Source organism: Monodon monoceros, unplaced genomic scaffold (assembly GCF_005190385.1).
Source record: "Monodon monoceros isolate NGI ecotype Baffin Bay Population unplaced genomic scaffold, NGI_Narwhal_1 Super_Scaffold_6, whole genome shotgun sequence".
Lineage (NCBI taxonomy): Eukaryota > Metazoa > Chordata > Mammalia > Artiodactyla > Monodontidae > Monodon > Monodon monoceros.
The window spans coordinates 27,818,965-27,845,959 of record NW_021703783.1 but is presented as its reverse complement, the minus strand read 5'-3'; the positions used below and the strand labels follow the sequence as shown (position 1 = coordinate 27,845,959).

Here is a 26,995-nt window from a genome sequence, read left to right as displayed (position 1 = left end):
ATAACCCTCCGTCCCTCTGTACCCCTTCTCCTGCTTCGCGTTACTCCGCGTCCTGATCTCTGTCTCCCCCTGGTGGTGAGCGTCCGGGGACCCTCAGGCGCTGGGGTGACGCTGGAGGGAAGGTGCCTGTAATAAATGTCGTTGTAATGGAGGGGAGCGGCGGGTACCTCCCGTGGCTTTTGCAGCTTCTGCATCCTGGCACAAGTCTGGCGGCCCCAGAATCCAGTTTCCAACACTGCGCTCACTCCGGCTCAGTTCTGCTTTCATCCGTCCAGGTTCATTCATGTCTTGCCGGGTGGGAGTCGGAGTGAGGGAGGTCGGTTTTGTGGTTGTGATTCAGGTTTTAGAGCGTAACTTCCATGCATTTGGAAACCAGGGGGTGCAGAAGAGCCCCGAAAGTAGAAGGATTGTCACCTTTAGACCCCCATGTTCCGAAGAACTCAAGGAAGAGGGAAACCAGATGGCTCCCTTAAATCCCATATAGTTTTTTCCCCCTCCACCTTAGGTCCACCCTGCTCTCATCTTGTTCCATATATTGATCTGTTACTTTACCACCGCATACATAAGGTTGGAGATCGTCCCCAAGTCCGTCTCATCCTCCCCAATCCTTAAGCGGCAGCGGGCGGACAGTTCAGAAGCGGGGACTCGGCTCGCCTGTCCTATGGCGTAGTGGGGGGGACCTCCGTGGACTCCGAGAGCGAGGTGAGGATCACCGCTGGATGGGAAGGGGTGGGCTTATGATGCGGAATTTAGGAACTGTCGTGGGTGTGAAGAGGCGGAGACAAAACCCTAACCGCGCTCCAAACCGGGCTGGGCTTGCTCTACTAGACGGTTGGGTTCTGGGTCTGCGGCCACCTATCCCGCCAGGCTGCCCGGTGGCTCCGCAGAGCCTGACGCTCAGAGCCGGGAAAGGATCGCGGAGTGTCCTCAGCCGGGGCTGCTGCCTGCAAGGAGGGGGCGGGGAAGCTGAGAGCCCGGTGCGCCACTTCCCCGGCAGCTTCAGCTTGTGCAGGCCTGGCTTGCTGCTGCCTCGTGGCTTTGCACTGAGGTCCGCCTCTCCCCTCCCTCCCACTTCCCGCGAGCTGCCTCTGCCTTCTTCCTCCTCAACCTCCAACCCCGACTGTCGGGAGCTGGGCTAGGAGCTCTCAGTCGGCCGGAGCTCTGGATGTGGGCGCCAGCCAAGCCCACGGCGCCTACCTCCAAGATGGACAGCCGCTACACCAGCACCGCCGGCCTCGGGGATTTAAACCAGCTGAGCGCGGCCATCCCGGCCACACGAGTGGAGGTGTCCGTGTCCTGCAGGTGAGGACGCAGCCCTCCCCCTCCCTCCTTCTGGCTCCCTTCTACCCTCCCATCTACCCGGTCGGTAGCGCTTGGCAAGCGCTCAGGGTACCCCGAGGCTTTGCGCGGGTGTGAAGTTGCGCAGTGAGTGGGAAATAGCCCGACTGTGGGTCTCGAGTCACCGCCGGGTCGAGTGACAGAGCGGAGAGCCGCAACTAGGAGCGAGTGTAGGCTACGGGACTGAGACTTAATTTCCTTTCTGGGAAATGCTGTAAAAGTTGGCTGGGCTGTGACTCAGCGGCGGGAACCCCTGGCCTCCGCCCACATTACAAGCCCTTTTTCACGTCGCACACCCGAGCTGTGGGGTTGGGTGATGACAGGAATCGAAGGGGACAGCATTGCCAAAAGCGCTTGTGAGCAATGCGCGCAGTGGCCCAGGACTCCCTCTGGTAGGCGTGTGCAAACCTGCTGTCTGCAAGGTTGGCTCCAAACCCGGCAGCTTCCTCCCCACCCACTTCCTGGAGCCATCCAGCTTGCTTCCCGCCCCCACCCCGGGCTCTTTGCCTTTGGCCTTCTAGGTGGAGATTTGGGCTGCAGCCTTACCTAAAGTGTGGGAAGTCAAGACATTTTGCCTGCAAGTGGATACATTTGAGTGTGTGTAACAACCTACACTCTGCTGTACGTTTCAGACTCCTTTGAGTGACGTTCTTTGGGTCAGTTTCCTTGTAAATAAAGCAGCATAATTGCTATATTGCAGAAGATTTTGAGAAACAGATGGACAGACTACACTAAATTTGTAATGGCAACAGAAGGAGAGAGAGAACTTGCAAATTATACTACTGACTGGAGCCCACTCCCTTGTTTGCATACTTTGATCTTTCTCAGTGGAAAGCTCTTCTCATCTGTCCACTTTTCGCTTGTTTTTAATGCCCTCAAATCCTCCCCTTCCTTTTTTTAGCAAAAAAAGGAAAAAATCTTGAAGAAATCTAATAAACAGGGGTAATCTTCGGTGTAAATAAGCCCCAAGGCATAAACTGCTATCAACCCAGTGGTGTTTAATTTTGCATTGTCACAAGACTAAGCTTAAAAGCCAAAGGAATGATTTATTATTATTTTTTTGGTGGAAACTCAAGCACCAACACTCCCCTCCCCCAAGGTATTAGGGGATAGGTGATAGATAGCTTTATAGCTTTCCCTGAAACTATATCCCATGATTGCTTGCTTCCTCTTAAGTGACCTCAGACCATAACAGTAATTCTGATAGTGGTTGCTAACATTAAGCTTTTGCCTTATTGTGGTCACTGCTTTAAATGCTGCCTGAGATTTCTGTCAATTGAACAAGTGAATCTGAATGGAAAATTCTCTTTAGACCTTAATTTCTAGGCCTTTTTCTTTTCTCTGAAGCTAGCTTTGCGTGCTAGAGGGAGGTTATTAATGTATACAGATAATGCATAGCCTAAAGTCCTACAATAACAGCATTTTCTAGAGTTCTTACTCTCTGCTGAACATCCTACAAGTCTGAATGGCATGTGGCCTGTACATGGAATGAATGCAAATGTAAATTAAATCTGAATTCCCCATAAGCTCTTTAGGGGTGATGGAGAAATTATACCTTAGCTGGTCTTTCTGCCCATAAGGTCCGTATTTAACTGCTTGTTTTGTTGTTGTTTTTTTCCTCCCTTTGATGCTTGTTTGCTATGGGTGTAGTACTGGGAATCCTGAAGTCAGTTGGCTTTAAGCCAGTTTCTTTCAGCTTGCTACCTCAGAACCTGGAGATCCCCTTGTTTCAGCCTTTTTTAATACCACTGATTTATGTATTGTTTTTAATTTTTAAATGTTCAAATAGAAAAATAAGTTCTGAAAGAGAACCCAAGTACTTTTAGAACTTATACTGTTCATAATTGGATCTTGTAATGGTAGATGGTGGTGTCTTTTGGGCTTTGGCATAAGAGACCTGGTTATATATTCTGGCTTTGTGACTTACTAGTGTTGTTGCCTTGGAGCAAGTCTTTAAGCTTTCTAATGTCTAAAATGAAGATAATTATGGTATTTATGTTATATAGGGTGTTACCAGAGTTTAATAAAATGATATCTGAAAAATACTAACGCGAGGTATGACACAAAAGAATGTTAAAAAATGTTAGTTATTATTATGATATTGGAAATAGTATTTATTGAATAAATGCATTATATATGATTCAGCTATGGAATTCTGTAAATAGTTCTTCTCTTTTGAACTTCAATAAATTGGTTAAAGGATACAAGGATAGAGATGGCCTTGAGATACCTGTTCCCTCTTTCTCTTTCTTCTTTGATATGTATAAAAAGCGTATTTCCTGGTTGCTTGTGGGGATTTTACTTAGCAACAAGGTGCAGCTGTAAGCCACTTAGCCTTACTATGGGCAAGCAGAGCAAGGAATTACCTTGCCTTTTCATATTGAAGACTTCTTATGATTTGCTGACAACCCTTTTGATAACCTCCTTTCACTGTGTCCAATCTAAGACTTTGTAAAAGTTTTATGATGTTTGCATCTTCATTTTGAGGGAGGTGAGAAAATCAGCAATTGAAGCTTTAAGCAAAACACAATTCATGGAAATCATTTCGTCTATTCACTTATGGAAGTGTTTGAGTGTCTTATATGTTTAGCCCTATGCCATGCTCCATGAGAAATGCAAGAGAAGTTCGCTGAAAACATAAAATCTGGTTGGGAGATAAATATAATATTAGATTATATAACACACAATAACATAGGACTAAATCCAAAGATGAGGTTCATGCACAGGTAGGGAGGAGATCATTGTGGAACAGAGTACTTGGAATATGCTGCAAAGAGGAGATGGGGCTCAAGTGGAGACAAGACAGATTGGCATTGTTGGTATGAGAGAAAGGGCAGTATATGTGGAGTTTCCGTAGTAGCTACAAAGTTGGTTGTTAGAGTGACAAGTACACTTTTCTAGCTATATTTATGTAGAGATAAGCTCCTACTCTTTGACCTAAGCTTCTACTCATTATTTAGCTCTTATTGCATTCATTTTAAAAATTATGTTAATTTTTTAACATTTAAGATTTTTAAGTTATTGGGTTACCTAATTAAAGTGTCTATAGCTGAAATGATACAACCTTAGAAACATAAAGTAACATTTATAACATTCCTGTTTTATTCTGAAAACAGATTAACATAGAATAATGTTAAAACCAATGGGAAAAATAATATGCAGTAATTAACTGTTTTCCCTGGAAACTTGGTTTGTTGCACTATTTCTCACACACTGTTTTGATGATTTTTGTCATTTTCTCTGATTGAGAAATTAGCTTATCAAGTATAAAAGCAGGGAGGGCAGTCTATATTTCTAGATTTTGTAGGTTAGGTATCACATGTAAATCCTTTCAAAGCAATAATCCTGTAATGGTGATAAAACTAATTTTAAAATCTAGTGTGGAAGGAAGAATACAAAGTGGAAAAGTAATTCCTACTTTGTACTAGGAATTCTAAAAAGCACTTCCTGACCTGGCCATAACTGTCTTGCCTAATCTCCCACCACTCCTTGCATGAACTCTATGACTGAACATAGTCTAACAAATATGTGCTTACTATATGCGAAAACTAGGGCCAGGTAAATGTGGCTACAGAACACTAATAAGAGGTACAGTCCCAAAGCATGTGCTGTTGTCCTATTGAGCCAAACTCTCTTTGCCTATGTGGCTGTACACATGCTGTTCTCTGCCCTGAACGTCCCTTCCTCTCTTCTCCTTCTTTTCTTGATTAGCTTGTTCTCCTTCTTCAAGGCTCAGGTCAAACATCATTTTCTCTCATGATCCCGACCCCTCTTCCAAGCTGGATTTTGCTGTATTCTCAAAGCAGCTGGTATGTACCAATATTATAGTTATAATTCTTGGTCTCTGTAGTCTCCTTGAGGACAAGTTTTCTCTCTTTCGTATCTACACATTCTGAACTTGGCATAGAATAAGTAGTCAGTAAATGCTGGATGATGTAATTCTCTGAATGAATCATCTGTCATGGGGAGAGGGGTTTGCCTGTTAAAATACAAACCCCTAGGCCCCACACCAGATCTACTGAATGAAAATCTCTGGGACTAAGGTCCAGGAATCTGTACTTTTAAAAAGTTTTCCATGTGCTGGTTATATACATTAAATTAAAAGAAAGATATTGTTGGAATGAACAATCTATGAATAAATCAACTCTGAACCTAGTATGTGAGTGGTAGTCAGAAATTTCTCTTTGCTTTAGATAGGGCCATTGGTGATTCATTCTCAACTTGCTGACAAGATGTTGTTACTCTGTCCTGGCACTGCTGACTTCTCAGACACCTCATATTACACAAGGCTTATGAACTGTCTTTTGGAAATTTTGTACCAGGCTTTTTTTTTTTACCATTTCCCTATACATTAAACATTTTAATTTACTTGTTTGATGAGCTAATGACTCTGACTGTAGTTACTTGGTTTGGATTAACAGTACCTGCCTCAGTGAGGTGCTAGGAGTATACTTTTCAATGGCATGCTGGAACTGGCTTAAATGGGATTGAAATAGGAATTCGTGTGCTAGTGGTTAAATACAGAGATTTTTAAAAATTTAAGTTATGTAAGTCTAAAATTAAATTATATCAAAGACAAAGTTAAGACATACTCAAAAATTATTACTTCCTAATTATTTTAGTAACTACATTTTATTATTATCTGGATTCTTTACTATCATCTATGCTCTGTTTCTTAAATCTGTGAGTTGAAAATATTATGCAATTATGTGCTACTGCTCATCTTATCTCAATCCATGTTCAGTGACATCACATTTGGCAGCTTGAAATTGACTGTGGTGGGAATATTTACATCATGGAAAGTGGCAAACACTACAAATCAGGGTTTGACATATTGTTTTATTGTTGTCTATGCTTAAGACATTCTGTGGGAATCAATTGGCTCTATAGAATTTACAATAAAAATATTATTTGTATATATTTTATTATTTGTAAATTGCTCAGCTACACATACTTTATATCAGTAAAATTTATAATAAATTATGTACATACAACACACACATACATTCAGTTTTTTGGGGGAAATCTGTTCTTAAACATACTTGCACATCACTGTTTATAGGCCTTTTGTAAAAGATAAAGCATGTACAAAGGAAAATTACTGCTGCTGTCAGGTTGTCACTATTAGAAATTGTAGTGTCAAGTTCGGCTCGGTCTCTGGTTTTACTTTTTTACTATAATAAGTGGGGTTGTGTGATCTTTTATAATCCATGAAAGGTTTTGGCAGCCTGCAAAACACTTCTTTTCTTCTTTTCATGTAGTCCTTTCCACATCTTTATTCTTCTTTTACTTTGAAGATTTTTTTTCATTTTTCCATCCACTAGTGGGATGTACTTTGCAAATTTATGTGTTACAGTTCCAACTCATTTAGTGATTAATTGAGCACTGGGGAAAGCAAATTCAATTCCAAGAGACAGAATCTGATTGGTCCAGTGGGAAGTGATACAGTTTGAAACAGATACTGATGCTGTTCCGAATATCTATGGTGAAAGAGAATCAAAGTGTTCGATTGGTGGCTCCACTCCAGTCCACATTGGTTTATCTCTTATACACACTTTACCCTTCTTTTGTCAGACAAAATATTTGACATTAGCCTGTAAATAGGTTTTCAAGTGATACTGATGAATTATAAAGTTACTATAAGCTAGGGAAATTAGAATACCTGTTATCCTGTTAATGAGGCATGTGACAGGCATGGCCATAACAGCCTATTCTCTGGCTCTGCAGTTCCTGAGGCCCTGTGGTTCAGAATTGTATTCACCCAATAGTGCTTTTTTGGGTTTGTCTTAACCCCAGAGTTTCAGGGAAATTTGTCCTAGGGGCATGTTTGGACAGTGCTTTTGAAGTCTCAATGGCGGAGTTGCCCAGGTATGTCTTAGCAGAGAAAAGCTTTACTCATGTTGTTGTTCTATCAATAGTTTGGTATGCCCTGCATTTTTTTTTTTAGCATTTGGAGTGTTTAAAACAGCCTTGTAATGTGGAGAATGTGAGTCTAGAAGCAATTCACAAAGCACGGCCCCATAGGAGAGGATGCTAAAGCTGTGCTCTTTTAGGTATGCTGTTTGTGGCATAATAGTCAGAAGCCTGAATTCCCTATTTGATTTTACTCAAGGCAGAGAAGAAAAACAATCCATCTCAAAGGGGTTTTATTCATTTGTTAGCCTGTTTTATAATAATAACACTTGCTTATTTGAGCCAGTTTGCTTAGCCTTGAGGAGCATGGGTGTGGAAGTAGACCAGTTCTAACACTTGCTAGCTATGAAAACTTGGAAAGTTACTTAATCTCTCTGTTCCTCAATTTTTTCATTTGTAGAGTGGGTATAACAATAGCCCCTACCTCTTATTTTGTTTTGAGGGTTACATAAGCTAATACATTTACATGAGTTAAAACACTGCTTGTCACATTAATTAAGCAATCAGTAATTACAAATAGATATAAGCACAAAATAAAAATCACCCACTGTTTCATCAAACTATATGCATTCAGTTCATTTCTTTATCTTGGGAGTCGGACATATTGAATAATATCCTGCGAACTGAGAAAGAACTTTGAGACTGAAAAATGAAGCAGACAACCCCATAAAGTGCAATTATAAAGTTTATTGTGGGTAACTTACATACAGGTAGGAAAGATCAGGCGAACAGAAGATCCAGAGGCATTCACAGCTGTGCTTTATACTGCCAAAAGGGGTATGGGGGATTTAAAGGTACCAAAGTTAAAAACAGAATCTGACTACCAAGTGAGAAGCACATCCACACAGACTGGAACCAGGGACACCCACCCCACTTCTGGGTCTCATGACCATTAACCATCTACCTCAGCAAAAGGCCCTCTTCCAGCTTTCATTTTAGATGAAGGCAAGGGTAAAAGTTGATAGGGAACTCATCTGGCTTGGGCGCATTCCTTTGTGAACTAGGCTAAAGCTCAGTCACCTGGAAAGGACTGCAGGCCTAAGATAGAGCTGACAAGATGGAGCCAGTATGGTTCAGCTCCACGCTGCACCCCTGACATCTATAAGGCCTGCACGATCTTATCCACCATTCTTCCGAGAATACCCTAGAGCCAGACATCAGGAGTTTACATGCTGGCCCCACCCATTGTCCCCGTGATGTAAGGCTGAAAGACAGTATACCCCTGGCATTACTTCAGAGCTAGACATTGGCAGCAATCTGCATACCCAGAAGTCAGAGTGGTTGTGGATGTCAACATAGGTGGTAGCCCAGGACAAGAATGCATTAGTGAAGGTAGGTGGCACTAATCTTAGAAGGAAAAGGCTAAGGATGATAAGTGTTTTAAAGGTACCAAGAAAGACAAATCTTCATTCAGAAACAACACTGTAGCAGTTTGATCTCCATGTGCCAGGATCACCCTGGGCTTTGATACTTTTCCAATAGGACAATACCAGACATTTTGTGCCTTTACATCGGAACTGGGCAGGGAGATATTATATGTGGGAGCTTCAGTAGGGGCTCATAAAAGAAGCCCTACTTCAGTCCCCCATTTGATTTCTATGGGGGTGATCACCTTGGTTATGGCTGGGCCTTCACTTAGAAAGATTGAGGAAATACTATGCCAGGGCCTAGCCCTTACCCCCAAGGTATAAGGATGCCAAGCCACCTGGGAGGGGTATACCATTTGTCTCCAATCTGTCTCCCCAGGTAGGAGGTTCTGTGACACTCTTAGGATAAGACCCACATCCCATCAGATGGGTCTCAGTGCTCCTTCTAACACTTGTACCTTTAAGGCCCTAGCTGGCAGAGCAGGCAGAGTCAGTCTCTCATAAGCAGACCTGTGGCCTGCTGTGGATTCAGTGTTTAGCAGCCACATGGCTTCTAATAGTGGTGGAGAACATCCTCTTAAAGACCCGTCTGGAGAAAGCTTCTTCAGTGTCTCTTTCAGTAACCTGTTCATTCTTTCTACCAGCCCTGTGGCTGTTGGGTTATATGGCAGATGGAAGGTCCGTAAAATCTTCTGGGCTTCAGCCCATTCTTTTACATCACGACCAGTGATATCGGTCCCTTGGTTGCTGTCTGTATGAATGGGGATCCAGTACATACTTTCCAACTTGGTCAAGCCCCTAATCATGGCTGTCCGATTTGCCCTCTTACTGGGAAAGGCTTGTATCAGTCAGGTACCTGTGTCCACACAGGTCAATGTGTACTTGTGTCCTTCTGATAAGGGCAGGGGGCTGATATAGTCCACTTACCACCTGGTCACTGGACTAGTGCTCGTCCGATGTGACCAGGAGTATGTCTCAGGGGTCGTCACCACAGGCTACAGTGGGGGCAGTCCCTGTCAACTGCCTGCCAGTCAGTGTATTTGATGGAGAGGTGTAACCTCTTGGCTATCTCCCAGGTGGTTGGGGCCTCAGTGTCTGTCCTGGTTTTCAGTGAAGCCACTTTGCCACGTCTGAGGGAGTCTGTAACTCTTCCAGGAGGACAGCTTCCTCCTTGGCTAGGGTGTCTGCTTTGTGGTTCCCAGGCAGTGTAGTTGGAGAATGTGCAGAGACGTGCCTTACCTTGATGGCAGTACTGGGTTGTGTGCACACATCCCAGATGTCCCTCTGTAGGTCAGCTCCCCACAGGTGCCGTCCCAAGATAGTCCAGCTTTCCTGATGACATTGTGACATCCACATGGTCAGTCCTTTTCACACAGCCCACTTGTCTGTGGCTGTATAGAGGGGCGTAGATTGATGAGTGATCTCAAGCTATACTGCCCCCAGTTCAGCCCGCTGACTGCTGTGCTTAGTGCCTTCTTCAAACCAAATGACATTGAAATCCAGGCGAACTGCTGAAGTGGGCCAGGTGGGGATATTGCCTTGACTGCTGCCATTGGTGAACTATGTCTCAGGAGGAATGGTCCCGATTCCGTCTTTGACTTGGCTGAGAGGGGAGCGATGGGTGGTATCTGAGGGGCCATGTCTAGATTCACATAAGACCCTGGCCCAAGGAGAGCATGTAATTTCTCAGACAGCAGGCTTGAATTGTACACATTACCTTGTTGAAGGTATGGGTGCCACTTTTGCAGTGTGCTTACCTGGGCACAGGCACTTTTTGGTTTAAGGAGCATGTTCTTAACCCATTCACTTACTGGGAGGGAAGTTTGAACAGACACTGTTAAGTCCATGGTGAGGCCTTCTGTTTTTGCTGCAGGGCCAGGTAGACTACAAGGAGCTGTTTTTCATTAGGGCTGTACCTCACCTGCTGTCCCTTCTACAACTGAGAATAAAATCCTAGTGGGATGCAATTCCTTTCCTGCCTTTGCCACAGGCCCTAGCCAGAACCTTTCAGGTATGAGTCAACATCTAATTCACAGGCAGCGTCCCACATAAGTACTCCCAGAGCCTGAACCTGTTTTACTACAATTTCAGCCTTTTCAAAAGCTTCCTGAAGGTGGATGTCCTAGTCCCATTTTTGTCCCTTTCTAACCAGAGAGTACTATAGGGGCCGTATTATTTGTGCCAAATGCGGTGTGAAAGGATGACAATAATCTAGTGACCACAGAAAGGATTGTAATTCCTTGACTGACTGGTCTGGCCAAGGCTTGGATTTTATCGATAACCGAGGCTGGGGTAACTTTTGTCTTACCTGACCAGATAACTCCCCAAAACTTTACTGACTGCCCAGGTCCCTGGATCTTGTCAGTGTTTATTACTTCCTATCCTCAGTTCTGTAAATGTGTCTGTAAAGAGGCAGTAGTTCGGGGCAGGAGTGACAAGGCATCAGAGGTCAACATAATGTCATCAATGTAATGAAATAATTCCAGCTCAGGGTGGGGCTTTCACCAGATTTCTAGGTCCTGAGCAACCAAACTATGACAAATGGCAGGACTGTAAATAACCTTGAGGCAAGACCTGAAAGGTCCATTGCCTCCTATCCCAGTTGAAGGCAAATTGATCTTGAGAGCTAGCACACAAAAGAATGTTGTAAAAGGGGTTACAGAGGTCAGTCACACAATAGAAAGTTTTCAGCGCAGAGGAAAGATGTTCTAAAATAGTAGCAATATTGGAGACCTCCACAGGGATGGGAGGAACCACCTTATTTAATTCTCTTTAGTCAACAGTCCCTTTAGGCCATTTTACTGGCTGCAATGGGTTATTTTAGGGGCTATGCATGGATCTAATGACTCCCACATTTTCTAGTTCTTTAAGTGTAGTAGTAATTTCTTCATAGCCCCCAGGCAGCCAATACTCTTTGACATTAACAATCTGGCAGGGTAAATGGACAAGGGTTCACTTTACATGGCCCACCAACATGGGTTTCACCACTCTGATGCGAAGGCAGAACTCTCCAGTAGTGGTGGTCAAATCTAGGTCTTGTGAAACATCAACGCCTAGTATATATTCTGGTATGTGGTCAATGTATATGAGGGACAGGCAGGGGACAAACAGCCAGTTTGGAGATATAAGCTGGTTTGTCTTACTCGAATAGTTTGGCCCCCTTATCTATCTATAGCCCGTATTCTCCCCCAAATTTAAAAAGGTTGTCATGCAGTAAGGTATACTCAGCTGTGGTATCTACCAGTGCTAAGACTGTTCGTGCAGGTCCAATAAATCATCAGTTCCACTTGGGGCTTCCAGTCACCTCCTACAACACAAAGTAGAGGGCAACGTTGTCCCAACCCCTAGTTCTCTGCATGTAGGGGATCCATCCTGGCGTTCTACTTCTAGTGATGGGACACTGGGACCCACTGCCACATGTTTATGGTCAGTAGGCAGAGGAGTGAACTGTCTTGTTAGGGCTTTCCACAAAGATAACAGGACTTAATTAGGTTGCTTATCAATGTCTTCCTTTGGAGTCCTTGCTACTCCTATATCCTGCCAAAGCTGTTTGCATGTCAACTGGGTTGGTCCTTTCTGTGTTTTCTCCATCCTTTCTTTGTTTCACCTTTATTTCTTTATTTTTGTTTGCCTTTCTGTTTCCTTCGTGGTGGACTCTTTCTGTTTCACTGAGATCTGCTATAATTGCAACTACCAGAGCTATTGCTTTACTGACCATAGGTGCCAGAACTGATATTAAGGTGCTATACTAGGCTCCAGGAGCAAGACTGTAAGAAGCAATCCTTCATACCTGTGGTAAATATTTCTTCATGGGTTGCCTGAGTCTTTGTTTGAATGAGTGGATGAGTCCTTGGGTCATCTTTCTCTTCAACAATTATATTTTCCTACTCAGAGGAATCATTACACCTTGGATCCTACCATTTGGGATTCCAGTCTTCCCGTGAGATGATGGTATTCACTTTGTTGGTGAATACAGGTGCCGCCTTTGCATTTTAGCAACTTTAGTCATTTTAGCTTGACCTCCAGGTGTTCTTGTTGTTGTAACTTTTTGGCTAGTAGATCCTAACTAGAGGAACAAGCCACTTGTAGATCTTATTCTAATGCCAGGGCCTCTTTAGATTTTTCTAGTTCCTACCTGAGTTGGAGCTCGTTTTCTGTATCAGTCTCAGGGCCCAATGCAGAGGCCATAGCATACCTATTTTCCCACCTTAGTTTCTTTTTCCTGTTGTTTCAGTTAGAACGTCCAGCAACCCTTTTGGTGTTTTCGGGGTGTCCCCAAACTCACGTGCCTGCCTGAAGCATTCCAAACTTGGCTAGATCTCCCCACGTGGAGGAAGCTGGCCATCCTGGGATTTCCACCACTGACAATGGGCTTTCCCCCAACACAGTTCCTTTACCCATGCCTGTTTCATTTTCTGTCTTCTGGCTAGCTTGCCAATTGTTGGGAGGCAGAGGTATTGAATAATATCCTCCAAAATGAGAAGGAACTTTGAGGCCAAAAAACAAAGTAGGCAGCTCCATAAAGTGCAGTGGATGGAAGGGAAGGGAGTAGGCCTGGGAGCTTAAGAAGGAGCTGACAAAATGGAACCAGTGTGGTTCAGCCACATACTCTCATGTATAACATCACATTTATACTCTCGTTGTCCCTCTATGTGTGTTTTTGTGTGTGTGTGTAAGTTCACACACATTGTATAATGGGATCATACTATATATTCTATACAATTTATCTTCTGCACTTTTCTAGTAATATTATATCATGAAGATGTCATTAGTTTTTGCAAATATAACCTTCCATGTCTCTGCTGTAGTCCATTATTTGGGTATACTATATTTATTTAATTTATCTCTTATTTTCCAAAATTTATTTCAATAAGTTACTGTTCATCTGCTTCATGTGAGCATTCTTATTTGCAAACACTTGAGTACACCTGTGATTCTTTTTTTCCTGGGAATAGTTTTCTAGAGCTGAAGTTATTGATAAGCTATCTTCTCAAGGAGATTTTAATAGCTTGTTTTGGTTATTTCCCCCTATTCCTCTTTAAATAAGCTGAGTGAAGTATAAACTTCTGGCTGCACCTTTCTAAATACTTTCATTCCCATGAGTAAGTTGCATTTAAAGATTAATGAGAATTTGGGGCAGCAAAGTATACCAGCAAGAAAATGGAATTGAGTCAGACGTCTTTAAATCCCATTTTTATCCCTTTTTGTAATGGTATTTTTGGTAACTTATTTCAACTTTTGGAATCTCATTTCCTAATCAGTAAAATGGAAATGACTTAAAAACCAAATTTATAGGATTATTGGGGAAGTAAATGAAGTAAAGGCTATAAAATACCCAGCACCATGCCTGTCACAAAAAAGGAGTTAATAACTGTTAGTCTTATCTCAGTTTATTATCAGTATATTGCCGTGTGGCACAGAAGCAATATAGGAGAGAAGGGTCTTTGTATTCTAATACTTTGGGATAATTACAATCAATTTGGGAAGTCATACAAACATGAAATGCAAAGTTGCAGTTACAAAAGGGAATGTTAAAGACCATACACTGTAGTCCAGGCATATACCTGGAGGAGATATAGAATAAAATAATGGTCACAAGAGTGTAGATTTGGAAATGCATACTCATGTTCTACAGATTTTACCCCACAGCTCCTCCACCGGAACACACATAATCAGACATGTGGACCTAATAGGATTTGACAAATAGGAGGTAGTGTTTAACAACAAAGTTTCAGAATCAAAGCACATTCTTGCATCTGACCAGTAAGATCAATGGGCTGATGTTTATTTAGAGAGGTCTTTTGTGTCAGACATGTGATAAAACAGATATCCAAGTAGATGACAAGACAGGCTGAAAATGGGTAAGCACTTATTGCCAGTGATAAAATGAAGTATATTTAAAAGCTGCCTTGCCTCAATGGCCAATGTTCACTGCCTGACATACAATACCTTAATACTTTCAAACTTGTGACAACTGTTAATGTTAATGTCTCTTCAGCCAGGGTCATTAACTATCAGGCCTTCTTTTTCAAGTTGTTAGACATTTTGTCAAGTTTATTCTGTAAAGAATAATACTCCAAACATTCTGAGGGAATTATCAGATAATTTCCTGAAGCTCTGAAGATACAAAATATCATTGAATAATCCCTGGGTAATATTTCTATTTATTAGACAGTAAAGCTATTCAAATATAAGCTGTACTAATGAGTCCAAGAAACTTGAAAGCTTTGGACATTTACATCGGTGTCCAAATCTAAATCTATGTGAGACAATGTGTAGAGCACTTAATATATGCTAATTTGCTCAATCCTTACAACAGTTATGTAAAACAGGTAATATTATGTCCTATTTTACAGGTGAAGAGATTGAAGTTCAGAGAACGTTCAAGTAATTTGGCCTAAGTTGCACATCTGGGGTGGTGGTGGTGGGGCGGCAAGGTATGTATGGAGATCCTGCTCTATACATATTTAATTCTTAGGTGTATGCTTCTGACCACTAGCCATATTCCGTTACTCTTCTGTAAGTTCTTGTTTTTTTTAAGAGTTTTATACTATTTTTTAAAAATTGAAGTACAGTTGATTTACAATGTTTTGTTAGTTTCAGGTATACAGCAAAGTGATTCAGTTATACATATATATATATATATATATATATATATATTCTTTTTCAGATTATTTTCCGTGATAGGTTATTATAAGAAATTAGGTATAGTTCCCTGTGCTGTACACTAGGTCCTTGCTGTTTATCTGTTTTATATATAGTAGTGTGTATGTGTTAATCCCAAACTCCTAATTTATCTCCCCCCCTTACCCTTTGGTGCCCATAAGTTTGCTTTCTATGTCTGAGACTCTATTTCTGTTTTTAAAGTAAGTTCATTTGTATCATATTTTTTTATTCCACATATAAGTGATATCATATAATATTTGTCTTTGAGTTACTTCACTTACTATGATAGTCTTTTAGTCCATCCATGTTGCTGCAAATGGCAATATTTCATACATTCTTATGGCTGAGTAATATTCCACTGTATATATATACCACATCTTCTTTATCCATTCAGTTGTTGACAGGCATTTAAGTTGCTTCCTTGTCTAGGCTATTGTATCAATAGGTAGTGCTGCTATGAACATTTGGGTGCATGTATCTTTTTGAATTAGAGTTTTCATCTTTTCCTGATATATGCTCAGGAGTGGGAGTGCTGGATCATGTGGTAACTCTATTTTTAGTTTTTTGAGGAACTTTCATATTGTACTCCATACTGGCTGTACTAATTTACATTCCCATCAACAGTGCAGAAGAGTTCCCTTTTCTCCACACCCTCTCCAGGATTTATTATTTGTAGACTTTTTGATGGCCATTCTGACCAGTGAGAGGTAATACCTCATTGTGGTTTTGATGTGCATTTCTCTAATAATTAGCAATGTTGAGCATCTTTTCATGTAGCTGTTGGCCATCTGTATGTCTACTTTGGAGAAATGTCTATTAAGGGTTTCTGCCCTTTTCTTGATTGTTCCTTTTAAAAAAAAATATTGAGCTGTATGAACTGTTTGTATATTTTAGAAAGTACGCCCTTGTCCGTAGCATTGTTTGCAAATATTTTCTCCCATTCCATATGTTCTTTTCATTTTGCTTATGTTTTCCTTTGCTGTGCAAAAGCTTTTAAATTTAATTAGGTTCGATTTGTTCATTTTGCTTTGTTTCCATTACTCTAGGAGATGGTTTTTAAAAAATATTGCTACCATTTATGTCAAAAAGTGTTCTGCCTGTTTTCCTCTTGGAGTTTTATAGTATCTGGTCTTACATTTAGATCTTTAATCCATTTTGAGTTTATTTTTGTATATGATGTTAGAAAATCTTCTAATTTATTTCTTTTACATGTAGGTGTTGAATTTTTGCAGCACCATTTATCAAAGAGACTGTCTTTTCTCCATTGTACATTCTTGCCTCCTTCATCACTGGTTAATTTACCATAGGTTTGTGGGTTTATTTCTGAGCTTTCTATCCTGTTCCATTGACCTATATTTCTGACTTTGCATCAGTACCATACTGTTTTGATTACTACAGCTTTGTAGTATAGTCTGAAGTCAGGGAGCCTGATTCCTCCAGCTCCGTTTTGTTTTCTCAAGATTGTTTTGACTCCTCAGAGTCCTTTCTGTTTCCATACAAATCTTAAATTTTTTTGTTCTAATTCTGTGAAAAATGCCACTGGTATTTTGTTAGGGATTGCATTGAGTCTGTAGATTGCCTTGGGTAGTATGGTCATTTTAACAATATTGATGCTTCCAATCCAAGAACATGGTTTATCTCTCCATTTGTTTTGTTGTCTTCAGTTTATTTCATCAGCATCTTATAGGTTTTGGAGTACAGGTCATTTGCCTCCTTAGATAGGATTTTCCTAGGTATTTTATTCTTTTTGATGCAATGGTAAATGGGATTGTTTCCTTAATTTCCCTTTCTGATATTTTGTTGTTAGTATATAGAAATGCAACAGATTTCTGTATATTAATTTTGTATCCTGCAACTTTACTGAATTTATTGATGAACTGTATTAGTTTTCTGGTGGCATCTTTAGTATTTTCTATGTATAGTATCATGTCATCTGCAAACAGTGACAGGTTTACTTCTTCCTTTCCAATTTGGCTTCATTTTATTTGTTTTTCTTGTCTGATTGCTGTGGCTAGGACTTCCACAACTATGTTGAGTAAATGAGGTGAATAAAAGTTTTCTTGTCTTGTTCCTGATCTTAGAGGGAATGCTTTCAGCTTTTCACCATTGAGTATTGATGTTAGTTGTGGGTTTTTCATATATGGGCTTTATTATGTTGACATGTGTTGTTTTTATTCCCACATTCTGAAGAGTTTTTTTAATCATAAATTGATATTCAATTTTATGAAAACCTTTTTCTGTGTCTATTGAGATGATCATATGGTTTTTATTCAGTTTGTTAATAGGGTGTATCACATTGATTGATTTGTGGACATTGTAAAATCCTTGCATCTCTGGGATAAATCCCATTGATAATGGTGTATAATCCTTTTAATGTATTGTTGGAGTTGGTTTGCTAATATTTGGCTGAGGATTTTTGCATCAATGTTCATCAGTGATATTAATCTGTAAATTTCTTCTTTTGTGATATCTTTGTCTGGTTTTTGCATCAATGTGATGGTGGCCTTATTGAGTGAGTTCTCAAGTATTCCTTTCTCTGCATTTTTTGGGAATTGTTTGAGAAAGATAGGTCATAAGTCTTTTCTAAATGTTTGGTAGAATTCATCTGGTCCTGGACTATTGTTTGTTGGGAGTATTTTTTTTTTTTTTTGTGGTACACGTGCCTCTCACTGTTGTGGCCTCTCCCATTGTGGAGCACAGGCTCCAGACATGCAGACTCAGCGGCCATGGCTCACGGGCCCAGCCGCTCCGCGGCATGTGGGATCTTCCTGGACCGGGGCACGAACCTGTGTCCCCTGCATCAGCAGGCAGACTCTCAACCACTGCGCCACCAGGGAAGCCCCTGTTGGGAATATTTTAATTACTGATTCAATTTCAGTACTGGCAATTGGTCTGCTCATATTTTCTATTTCTTCCTGCTTCAGTCTTGGGAGATTGTACATTTCTAAGAATTTGTCCATTTCTTCTAGGTTGTCCATTTTATTGTTATAGTTGCTAATAGTAGTCTCTTATGACTTTTGTATTTCTGTGGTGTTGGATGTAACTTCTCCTGTTTCATTTCTGATTTTAATGATTTGGACACTCTCCCTTTTTTTTTTCTTGATGAGTCTGGCTGAAGGTTTATTGATTTTGTTTATCTTTTCAGAGAACCAGCTCTTAGTTTCATTGATCTTTTCTAATTTTTTTAAGCCTCTACTTCATTTATTTCTGCTCTGAGCTTTATGATCGATCTCTTTCCTTCTACTATGTTTTTTTTTTTTTTCTCTAGTTGCTTTAGGTGTAAGGTTAGGTTGTTTATTTGAGATTTTTCTTGCTTCCTGTGGTAAGATTGTATTGCTGTAAACTTTCCTCTTAGAATTGCTTTTGCTACATCCCATGTGTTTTAGATTGTCATGTTTTTATTGTCATTTGTCTCTAGGTATTTTTTGATTTCATCTTTGATTTCTTTAGTGATCCATTGGTTGTTTAGTAGCATAATGTTTATTGTCCAAGTGTTTGTGTTTTTTGCATTTCTTTTCTTGTAACTGATTTCTAGTCTCATACTATAATGGTCAGAAAACATGCTTCACATGATTTCAATTTAAATTTACCATGGCTTGTTTTGTGGCCTAGCATATGATCTATACTGGAGAATGTTCCATGTGCACTTGAAAAGAATGTATATTTTGCTGCTTTCAGAGGTAATAGTCTATAAATATCAATTAAGTCCATTTGGTCTAATATGTCATTTAAGGCTTGTTTCCTTATTGATTTGTCTGTCTGGATGATTTGTCCATTGATGTAAGCGGGCTGTTAAAGTCCACTACTATTACTGTGTTACTGTCAATTTCTCCTTTTATGTCTGTTAACATTTTTCTTACATATTGAAGTGTTCCTGTGTTGGGTGCATATATATTTACAATTTTAATATCTTCTTGGATTGAATCCTTGATCATTATGTAGTGTCCTTCTTTGTCTCTTGTAACAATCTTTACTTTACTTTGTCTGATACAAGTATTGCTACTCTGGCTTTCTTTTAATTTCCATTTGTATGGAATATCTTTTGCCATCTCCTCACTTTTAGTCTGTATGTGTTTCTAGATCTGAAGTGAGTTTCTTGTAGGCAGCAAATATATGGGTCTTGCTTTTGTGTCAGTTCAGCCAGTCTGTGTCATTTGGTTGGAGCATTTAGTCCATTTACATTTAAGGCAGTTATCGATATGTATGTTCTTATTGCCATTTTGTTAATTGTTTTGGATTTGTCTTTGTTGGTCATTTTTCTTTTGTTTTCTTGTCTTGTGATTTGATGACTATATTCAGTGTTATGTTTAGAATCCATTTTCTTTTTGTGTGTATGTTTATTATAGATATTTGATTTGATGTTACCATGAGGTTTTCATATAGCAGTCTATATATAAAGGAGATTGTTTTAAGTTGCTGATCTCTTAATTTCAAATTCATTTTATTTATTTTTGCATATACATATTTTATTTATTTATTTATTTTATACAGCAGGTTTTTATTAGTTACCTATTTTATACATATTAGTGTATATATGTCAATCCCAATCTCCCAATTCATCCCATCACCCCCACCACTTATTCCCTTGGTGTCCATACGTTTATCCTCTACATCTGTGTCTCTACTTCTGCCTTGCAAACTGGTTCATCTGTACCATTTTTCTAGATTCCACATATATGTGTTAATATATGATATTTGTTTTTCTCTTTCTGACTTACTTCACTCTGTATGACAGTCTCTAGGCCCATCCAAATCTCTACAAATGACCCAATTTCGTTCCTTTTTATGTCTGAGTAATATTCCATTGTATTATATGTACCACATCTTCTTTATCCATTTGTCTGTTGATGGGCATTTAGGTTGCTTTCATGACCTGGCTATTGTAAATAGTGCTGCAATGAATTTTGAGGTGCATGTGTCTTTTTGATTTATGGTTTTCTCTGGGTACATGCCCAGTAGTTTGGGATTGCTGTGTCATATGGTAATTCTATTTTTAGTTTTTTAAGGAACCTCCATACTGTTCTCCATAGTGGCTGTATCAATTTACTTTCCCACCAATAGTGCAGGAGGGTTCCCTTTTCTTCACACCCTCTCCAACATTTGTTGCTTGTAGATTTTTTTTTCTTTATTTTTTTGCAGTACGCGGGCCTCTCACTGTTGTGGCCTCTCCTGTTGCAGAGCACAGGCTCCAGGTGTGCAGGCTCAGCGGCCATGGCCCGTGGGCCCAGCCGCTCTGCGGCATGTGGGATCTTCCCGGACTGGGGCACGAACCAGTGTCCCCTGTATTGGCAGGCGGACTCTCAACCACTGCGCCACCAGGGAAGCCCATAGATTTTTTTGATGATGGCCATTCTGACTGGTATGAGGTGATACCTCATTGTAGGTTTGACTTGAATTTCTCTAATAATTAGTGATGTTGAGCAGCTTTTCACGTGCCTCTTGGCCATCTATATGTCTTCTTTGGAGTAGTGTCTATTTAGATCTTCTGCCCATTTTTTGATTGGGTTGTTTGGTTTTTTAATATTGAGCTACATGAGCTGTTTATATATTTTGGAGATTAATCCTTTGTCTGTTGATTCATTTGCAAATATTTTCTCCCATTCTGAGGGTTGTCTTTACGTCTTGTTTATAGTTTCCTTTGCTGTGCAAAAGCTTTTAAGTTTCATTAGGTCCCATTTGTTTATTTTTGTTTTTATTTCCATTTCTCTAGGAGGTGGGTCAAAAAAGATGTTGCTGTGATTTATATCAAAGAGTGTTCTTCCTATGTTTTCCTCTAAGGGTTTTATAGTGTCTGGTCTTACATTTAGGTCTTTAATCCATTTTGAATTTATTTTTGTGTATGGTGTTAGGGAGTGTTTGTTTGTTTGTTTGTTTTGTGGTACATGGGCCTCCCACTGCTGTGGCCCCTCCCGCTGTGGAGCACAGGCATGAACCCGCGTCCCCCACATCGGCAGGCAGACTGTCAACCACTGTGCCACCAGGGAAGCCTGGGAGTGTTTTAATTTCATCCTTTTACATGTAGCTGTCTAATTTTTCCAGCACTGCTTATTGAAGAGGCTGTCTTTTCTCAGTTGTAGATCCTTGCGTCCTTTGTCATAGATTAGTTGACCATAGGTGCATGGGTTTATCTCTGGGCTTTCTATCTTGTTCCATTGATCTATATTTCTGTTTTTGTGCCAGTACCATACTGTCTTGATTACTGTAGCTTTGTAGTATAGTCTGCAGTCAGGGAGTCTGATTCCTCTAACTCCATTTTTTTCCCTCAAGATTGCTTTGGCTATTTGGGGTCCTTTGTGTCTCCATACAAATTTTAAGATTTTTTGTTCTACTTCTGTAAAAAATGCCATTGATAATTTGATAGGGATTGCATTGAATCTGTAGATTGCTTTGGGTAGTATAGTCATTTTCATGACATTGATTCTTCCAATCCAAGAACATGGTATATCTCTCCATTTGTGTCATCTTTGATTTCTTTCTTCAGTGTCTTATAGCTTCCTGAGTACAGGCCTCTTGCCTCCTTAGGTAGGTTTATTCCTAGGTATTTTATTTTTTCTGTTGCAACAGCTAATGGGATTGTTTACTTAATTTCTATTGCTTCAAATGCGTTTAAAATATCCTGCTTTGTACTTTCTGTCCCTCATGATTACTGTTTTTGATATATTTTACATCTAATTTTTTGTGTATCCCTTAACTTCTTATTGTGGATATGGGTGTTTTTACGACTTTTGTCTTTAACCTCCCTACTAGTTTAGTGTGTGGGTGATTTCCTACCTTTCTTGTATGTTTGGTTTTACCGGTGAGCTTTTACATTTCATTGTTTGCTTGTTTCTAGTTGTGACCTTTTCTTTTTCACCTGTAGAATTTCCTGTAACATTTCTTGTAAAGCTGGTTTGGTGGTACTGAATTCTTTTAGCTTTAGCTTATCTGTAACGCTTTTGACTTCTGCATCAAATTTGAATGAGAGCCTTTTTGGGTACACCATTCTTTGTTGTAGGTTTTTTTCTTTCTTCATTTAATTTTTTAAAAAAATTATTGAAATATAGTTGATTTATAATGTGTTAGTTTCAGATGTACAGCAAAGTGATTCAGCTTTATATATATTATATATGTATATAATATATATGTGACATAATATGATATTTGTCTTTCTCTGTCTGACTTCAGTTAGTATGATAATCTCTAGGTCCATCCATGTTGCTCAAATGGCATTATTTCATTCTTTTTTATGGCCGAGTAATATTCCATTGTGTATATATACCACATCTCTTAACCATTTATCCATTGATGGACACTTAGGTTGCTTCCATGTCTTGTCTAATGAATGGCCTGCAGAGTCTCTGCTTAAACATCGGTTGGTAGTCTTATGGTAGTTCACCTGTATGTGATTTGTTGCTTTTCCCTTGCTGCTTTTAGTATTCTCTCTTTATCTTTAATTTTTGTCATTTTGATTACAATGTGTCTTGTTGTATTCCTCTTTGAGTTAATCGTTTATGGGACTCTGTGCTTCTTGGACTGGGAGCCTGTTTCTTTTCCCCAGTTAGGGAATTTTTCAGCTATTATTGCTTCAAATATTTTCTTGGGCCATTTCTCTCTTTCTGGGTCCCCTATAATGCAAATATTAGTGTTCTTCATGTTGTTCCAGAGGTCTCTTAAACTTTCCTCATTTCTTTTCATTCTTTTTTATTTTTTCTTTTCAGTGGCAGTGATTACTACTGGTTTGTCTTCCAGCTTACTGATCCATTCTTGTCTACTTGTCTATCATTTAGTCTACTATTAATTCCTTCTAGTGTATTTTTCATTTCAGTTATTGTGTGCCTTATCTCTGTTTGTCCTTTATATTTTCTAACTCTTTGTTGAAAATTTCTAACTTCTAGCTAGAAATTTCTAAATTCTAGCTTCTAGCTAGAAACTTCTAGCTCTGTGCATCTACTCTTCTCCCAAGTTCTTTGAGCATTTTTAGGATCATTACTCTGAATTCTTTCTCAGGTAGACTGACTATTTCCACTTCATTTAGCTCTTTTTCTGAAATTGTATCTTGTTCCTTTGGCTGGAATGTATTCCTCTGCTGCCTATTTTGTCTAAATTGCTATTTTTATTTTTAAGTCTGTGGTATGTTATGTTTCTCGACCTTGGAGAAGTGGCCCTCTAGGAGATGTCTAGTGCGTTCCAGAATGCACTCCTCTCTTGTCACCCAAGCTATATGCTCTAGGGGTTCTCCCTGAGAATGCTATGTGGGTGCTTCTGTTGTGGCAGAATGACTATGTTGGTGGTCTGGTAGGCTTGGTTGGCCCGTAGTGTGGTTGGTTGCCAGGTCCTGCCATGTGTGGATGTTGTTGGCTGATGTTTAGCACAGCATGGTCATGAGGTGGCTGGTTGTGGAACCCTAGGAAGCCTCAGGGCTAGTGCTGGCTCACTGATGGGTGGAGTTAGTGTCACACACACTCTGGGGCTGTTGCCCACTCACTGGCAGTTGAAACCAGATCATGGAGTTAGTGCCAGTCTGCTGGCAGGCAGGGCCAGTTTCTGGAGTCTGGCTGCAGGGCCCAGGGATCCTAGAGCTCATTTCAGATCATTGGTAGGGGAAGGCCAGTTTCTGACACAGTTGGGTATGTGGTCTTGGGTACACCGAAGGTGGTGTTGGCCTGCTAGTGGGCAGGGCCAGGGCCCAGTTGGTCCTAGGCTAGGGTCTGTCTTGTGTTATGGGATTGTAGTTTTCTTGCTTCTTGTGTCTGCCCTTTGGGCTGGTCTAGAGGTTTGTGCAGGCTTCCTTGCAGGAGAGGCCAGTGCCTGCCTGCTGGTGGGTGGAGTTGGGGCTTGGCCCTCATGTAGGCAGGGTGTTGTCTAGGGGCATGTCTGTAGGCAGCTGTGGGCTCAGGAAGACTTTAGGCATCCTGTCTGCTGATGGGTAGGTCTGTGTTCCTGCCCAATGAGTTGTTTGGCCTGAGGTGTCTCAGCACTGGAGCCTACTGGCTATTGGGTGGGGTCAGGACTTGGTACTAATGATGCAATGTCAGCCTCCAGGAGTGTTCACCTGGTTGAATATTCCCCAATATGTGTGCCACCGGTGTCTGTGTCCCCCAATGAGCTGCAGCCACCCACTGCCTCTCTGGGAGACTCTGCAAGACCAGCAGGTAGGTCTGGCCCAGTCTCCTATCAAGATATTGCTTATGCTCTGGGTCCCAGTGCAAGTGAGATTTTGTGTGCACCCTTTAAGTGTGAAGTTTCTATTCCCCCAGTCCTGTGGGGCTTCTGAAATTAAAACCCCACTGGCCTTCAAAGCCAAATGTTCTAGGGCCTCGTCTTCCTGGTACTGGATCCCCAGGCAAGGGAGCCTAATGTGGCGCTCAGAACTCTCACTCCTGTGAGAGACCCTCTGCAACATAATTATTCTCCAGTTTGTGGGTTGCCTACCCATGGGGTATGGGATTTGATTATATCATGAGTCTGCCCCTCAAACCCATTTCGTTGTGTTTCCTTCTTTATGTCTTTAGTTCTAGAAGATCTTTTCTGCTAGTTTCCAGTTTTTTTTTTTAATCAATGTTTGTTCTGCAGGTAGTTGTGATTTTGGTGTGCTTGTGAGAGGAGGTGAGTCAGGGTCTTTCTACTCCACTACCTTGGCCACTCTCCCCATGACTCTTGCTTGATTTTTCATTTAAAAAGGTGTGTCCATAATTTCTTTATTTTAGGATATAAGGGTGGAGGTCTTTCCTATCAGAATCTAGGTGTTGGTGACTGAAGACAAATTACAAAGCTGGGAGAGATCATTAGATGATTACCAATACTATCACAAAGCGGTATATGGAATTCTTTTGTATTTTTTCTGTCACCAGTTGGTGAGACTGTGGGGAGAACAATTCAAATGTGTGACTTAAACTTTGACAATTTAATGTTTATTTTCCAAGTATTGATTCTTACCTTTTTTCACTGCTGAGTTACCTAATGAAGATATGGGAAATTGAGTAAGGAGAGGACTATTTAACTAGAAACCAAAAGGCAAGGTGATATGAAAGCTAAATGCTGGAGAAAGGGTGATGGACTTGGCAAATGAAAGGTGCAGGAAAATTAATTGAATTGTTCTTCAGAATTCTATGTAAATAAAATAATTACTTAGATATTGAAAATGTCACATAGTATTCTGAGTTGTGACATGAATTTATAGTCAATATTTTATACTTTGCTAATTAGCTGCTCTCTTTCTCTCTCTGTGTATATATATACATACACTATATATATATTAATATATATATATAAAAATACGTATATAATAATTAACAAGTGATGCATTAGATTTATTAAGAATGATCTTAGGGCTTCTCTGGTGACGCAGTGGCTGGGAATTTCCACATGCCATGGAGCGACTGAGTCTGTGCGCCACGACTGCTGAGCCAGCATGCCACAACTACTGAAGCCTGCATGCCTAGAGCCCATGCTCCACAACAAGAGAGGCCACCTCAATGAGTAGCCCGCACACTGCAATGAAGAGTAGCCCCTGCTCTCTGCAACTAGAGAAAAGCCTGTGTGCAGCAATGAAGACCCAACACAGCCAAAAATAAAATAAAATAAAATAATTTAAAAAAAGAGAATGATCTTAAATGTTAGAGAGTGTAATGAACCAGATATATTTATAGTTGTCATAACTGGTTAAAACCAACACATTTCTCAGCCTTAGTTAGCATAATAGTGGTTTTAGAATCATTTTGAGAAATTTGTTTCTCAATGTGTATAATTCTGTGGGCATTCTTTCAAACCTTTTTTTTTATGTAAATGAACTCCCATAAAGGGAGTATCATATTATCTGTGGTTTTCTAGGTAGTTGAAAAATCAATCATTCTTCTTTAATGTCTTCAATAGGTTTTCATGCTTCCCGGATATAGAGCAAAGAATATAAGAGAGAGAGAGAGCTAGTAGAGTGAGCACTATGGAGACTAAGTGATACTTGAGAACTGTATCAGAACAATAACTTTGTTTGCTAAGTATTTCTAAATTACCTACTATTTTGGACATAGCTTATTTTCTGATTTACCTTGATATCTCAACTTTCAAATTAATTGTGAAAGCAGAACTATTAAGAAAGTTGATTGCAATTGATTTTTATGCTGGTGGTTTCATCCAAAGGCTTTTGGTAGGCATTGGGAAAAGGAGGCATAATCAATATTAAGTTATTAGTGAATGCTTCTCTTAGTTGGTAAATTAAGTTAGTAAATTAAAAAATATATTTGGAGTGAAGCTTGAAATATACTAGCTAAAAGATTGATTTTCAACTCAATATTTGTCTCATAATTTAAATTAAGTCATTTTGTCATTTGAATGTCATTTATATGACTTCTTTCCTCACGGAATATGTCAGCAAGTATAGTGGAAATCCCTGAGCTTTCATTCTGTTTCTGACACTGGCTCTGTGACCTTTGACAACCTCATCACTTCTCCGGGCATTAGTTCCTATGGAAGGTTGAATCCTTTTTCTAGTTGACCTGGGATGTCACTTGGAACTTGGTAATTCTACGATGTTAGAAGCAGGACCTTGAAATAAAATGTAAACATGCTCTGATTTAAGGAAATGTTGTGATCATCAATGCACATTTGAAAACTTAGGCTCTAATTCTTGTCTGAGTTTTTAGAGGAATATTAAGGTAGACTTAGAATAATGCCAACTACTTCCTACTTCAAAGTCCTCATTACGCTTAATATACTCCCAAAGGGGTGTCAAGTTC

The 26,995-nt window shown here is 40.1% G+C and overlaps 1 protein-coding gene across 3 annotated transcripts in view; it reads left to right on the top strand.

Moving 5' to 3' along the window:
- Positions 1-849: 849 nt before the first annotated feature.
- CPNE8 (copine 8) overlaps positions 850-26,995 on the top strand; it is a 310,582-nt gene continuing 284,436 nt past the window's right edge. For all 3 annotated transcript variants that reach the window (XM_029205052.1, XM_029205053.1, XM_029205054.1), the window contains exon 1: positions 850-1,302. In XM_029205052.1, the coding sequence (XP_029060885.1) occupies positions 1,166-1,302 (137 nt within the window). In that variant the 5' untranslated portion in view covers positions 850-1,165. The remainder of the gene's footprint in view (positions 1,303-26,995) is intronic.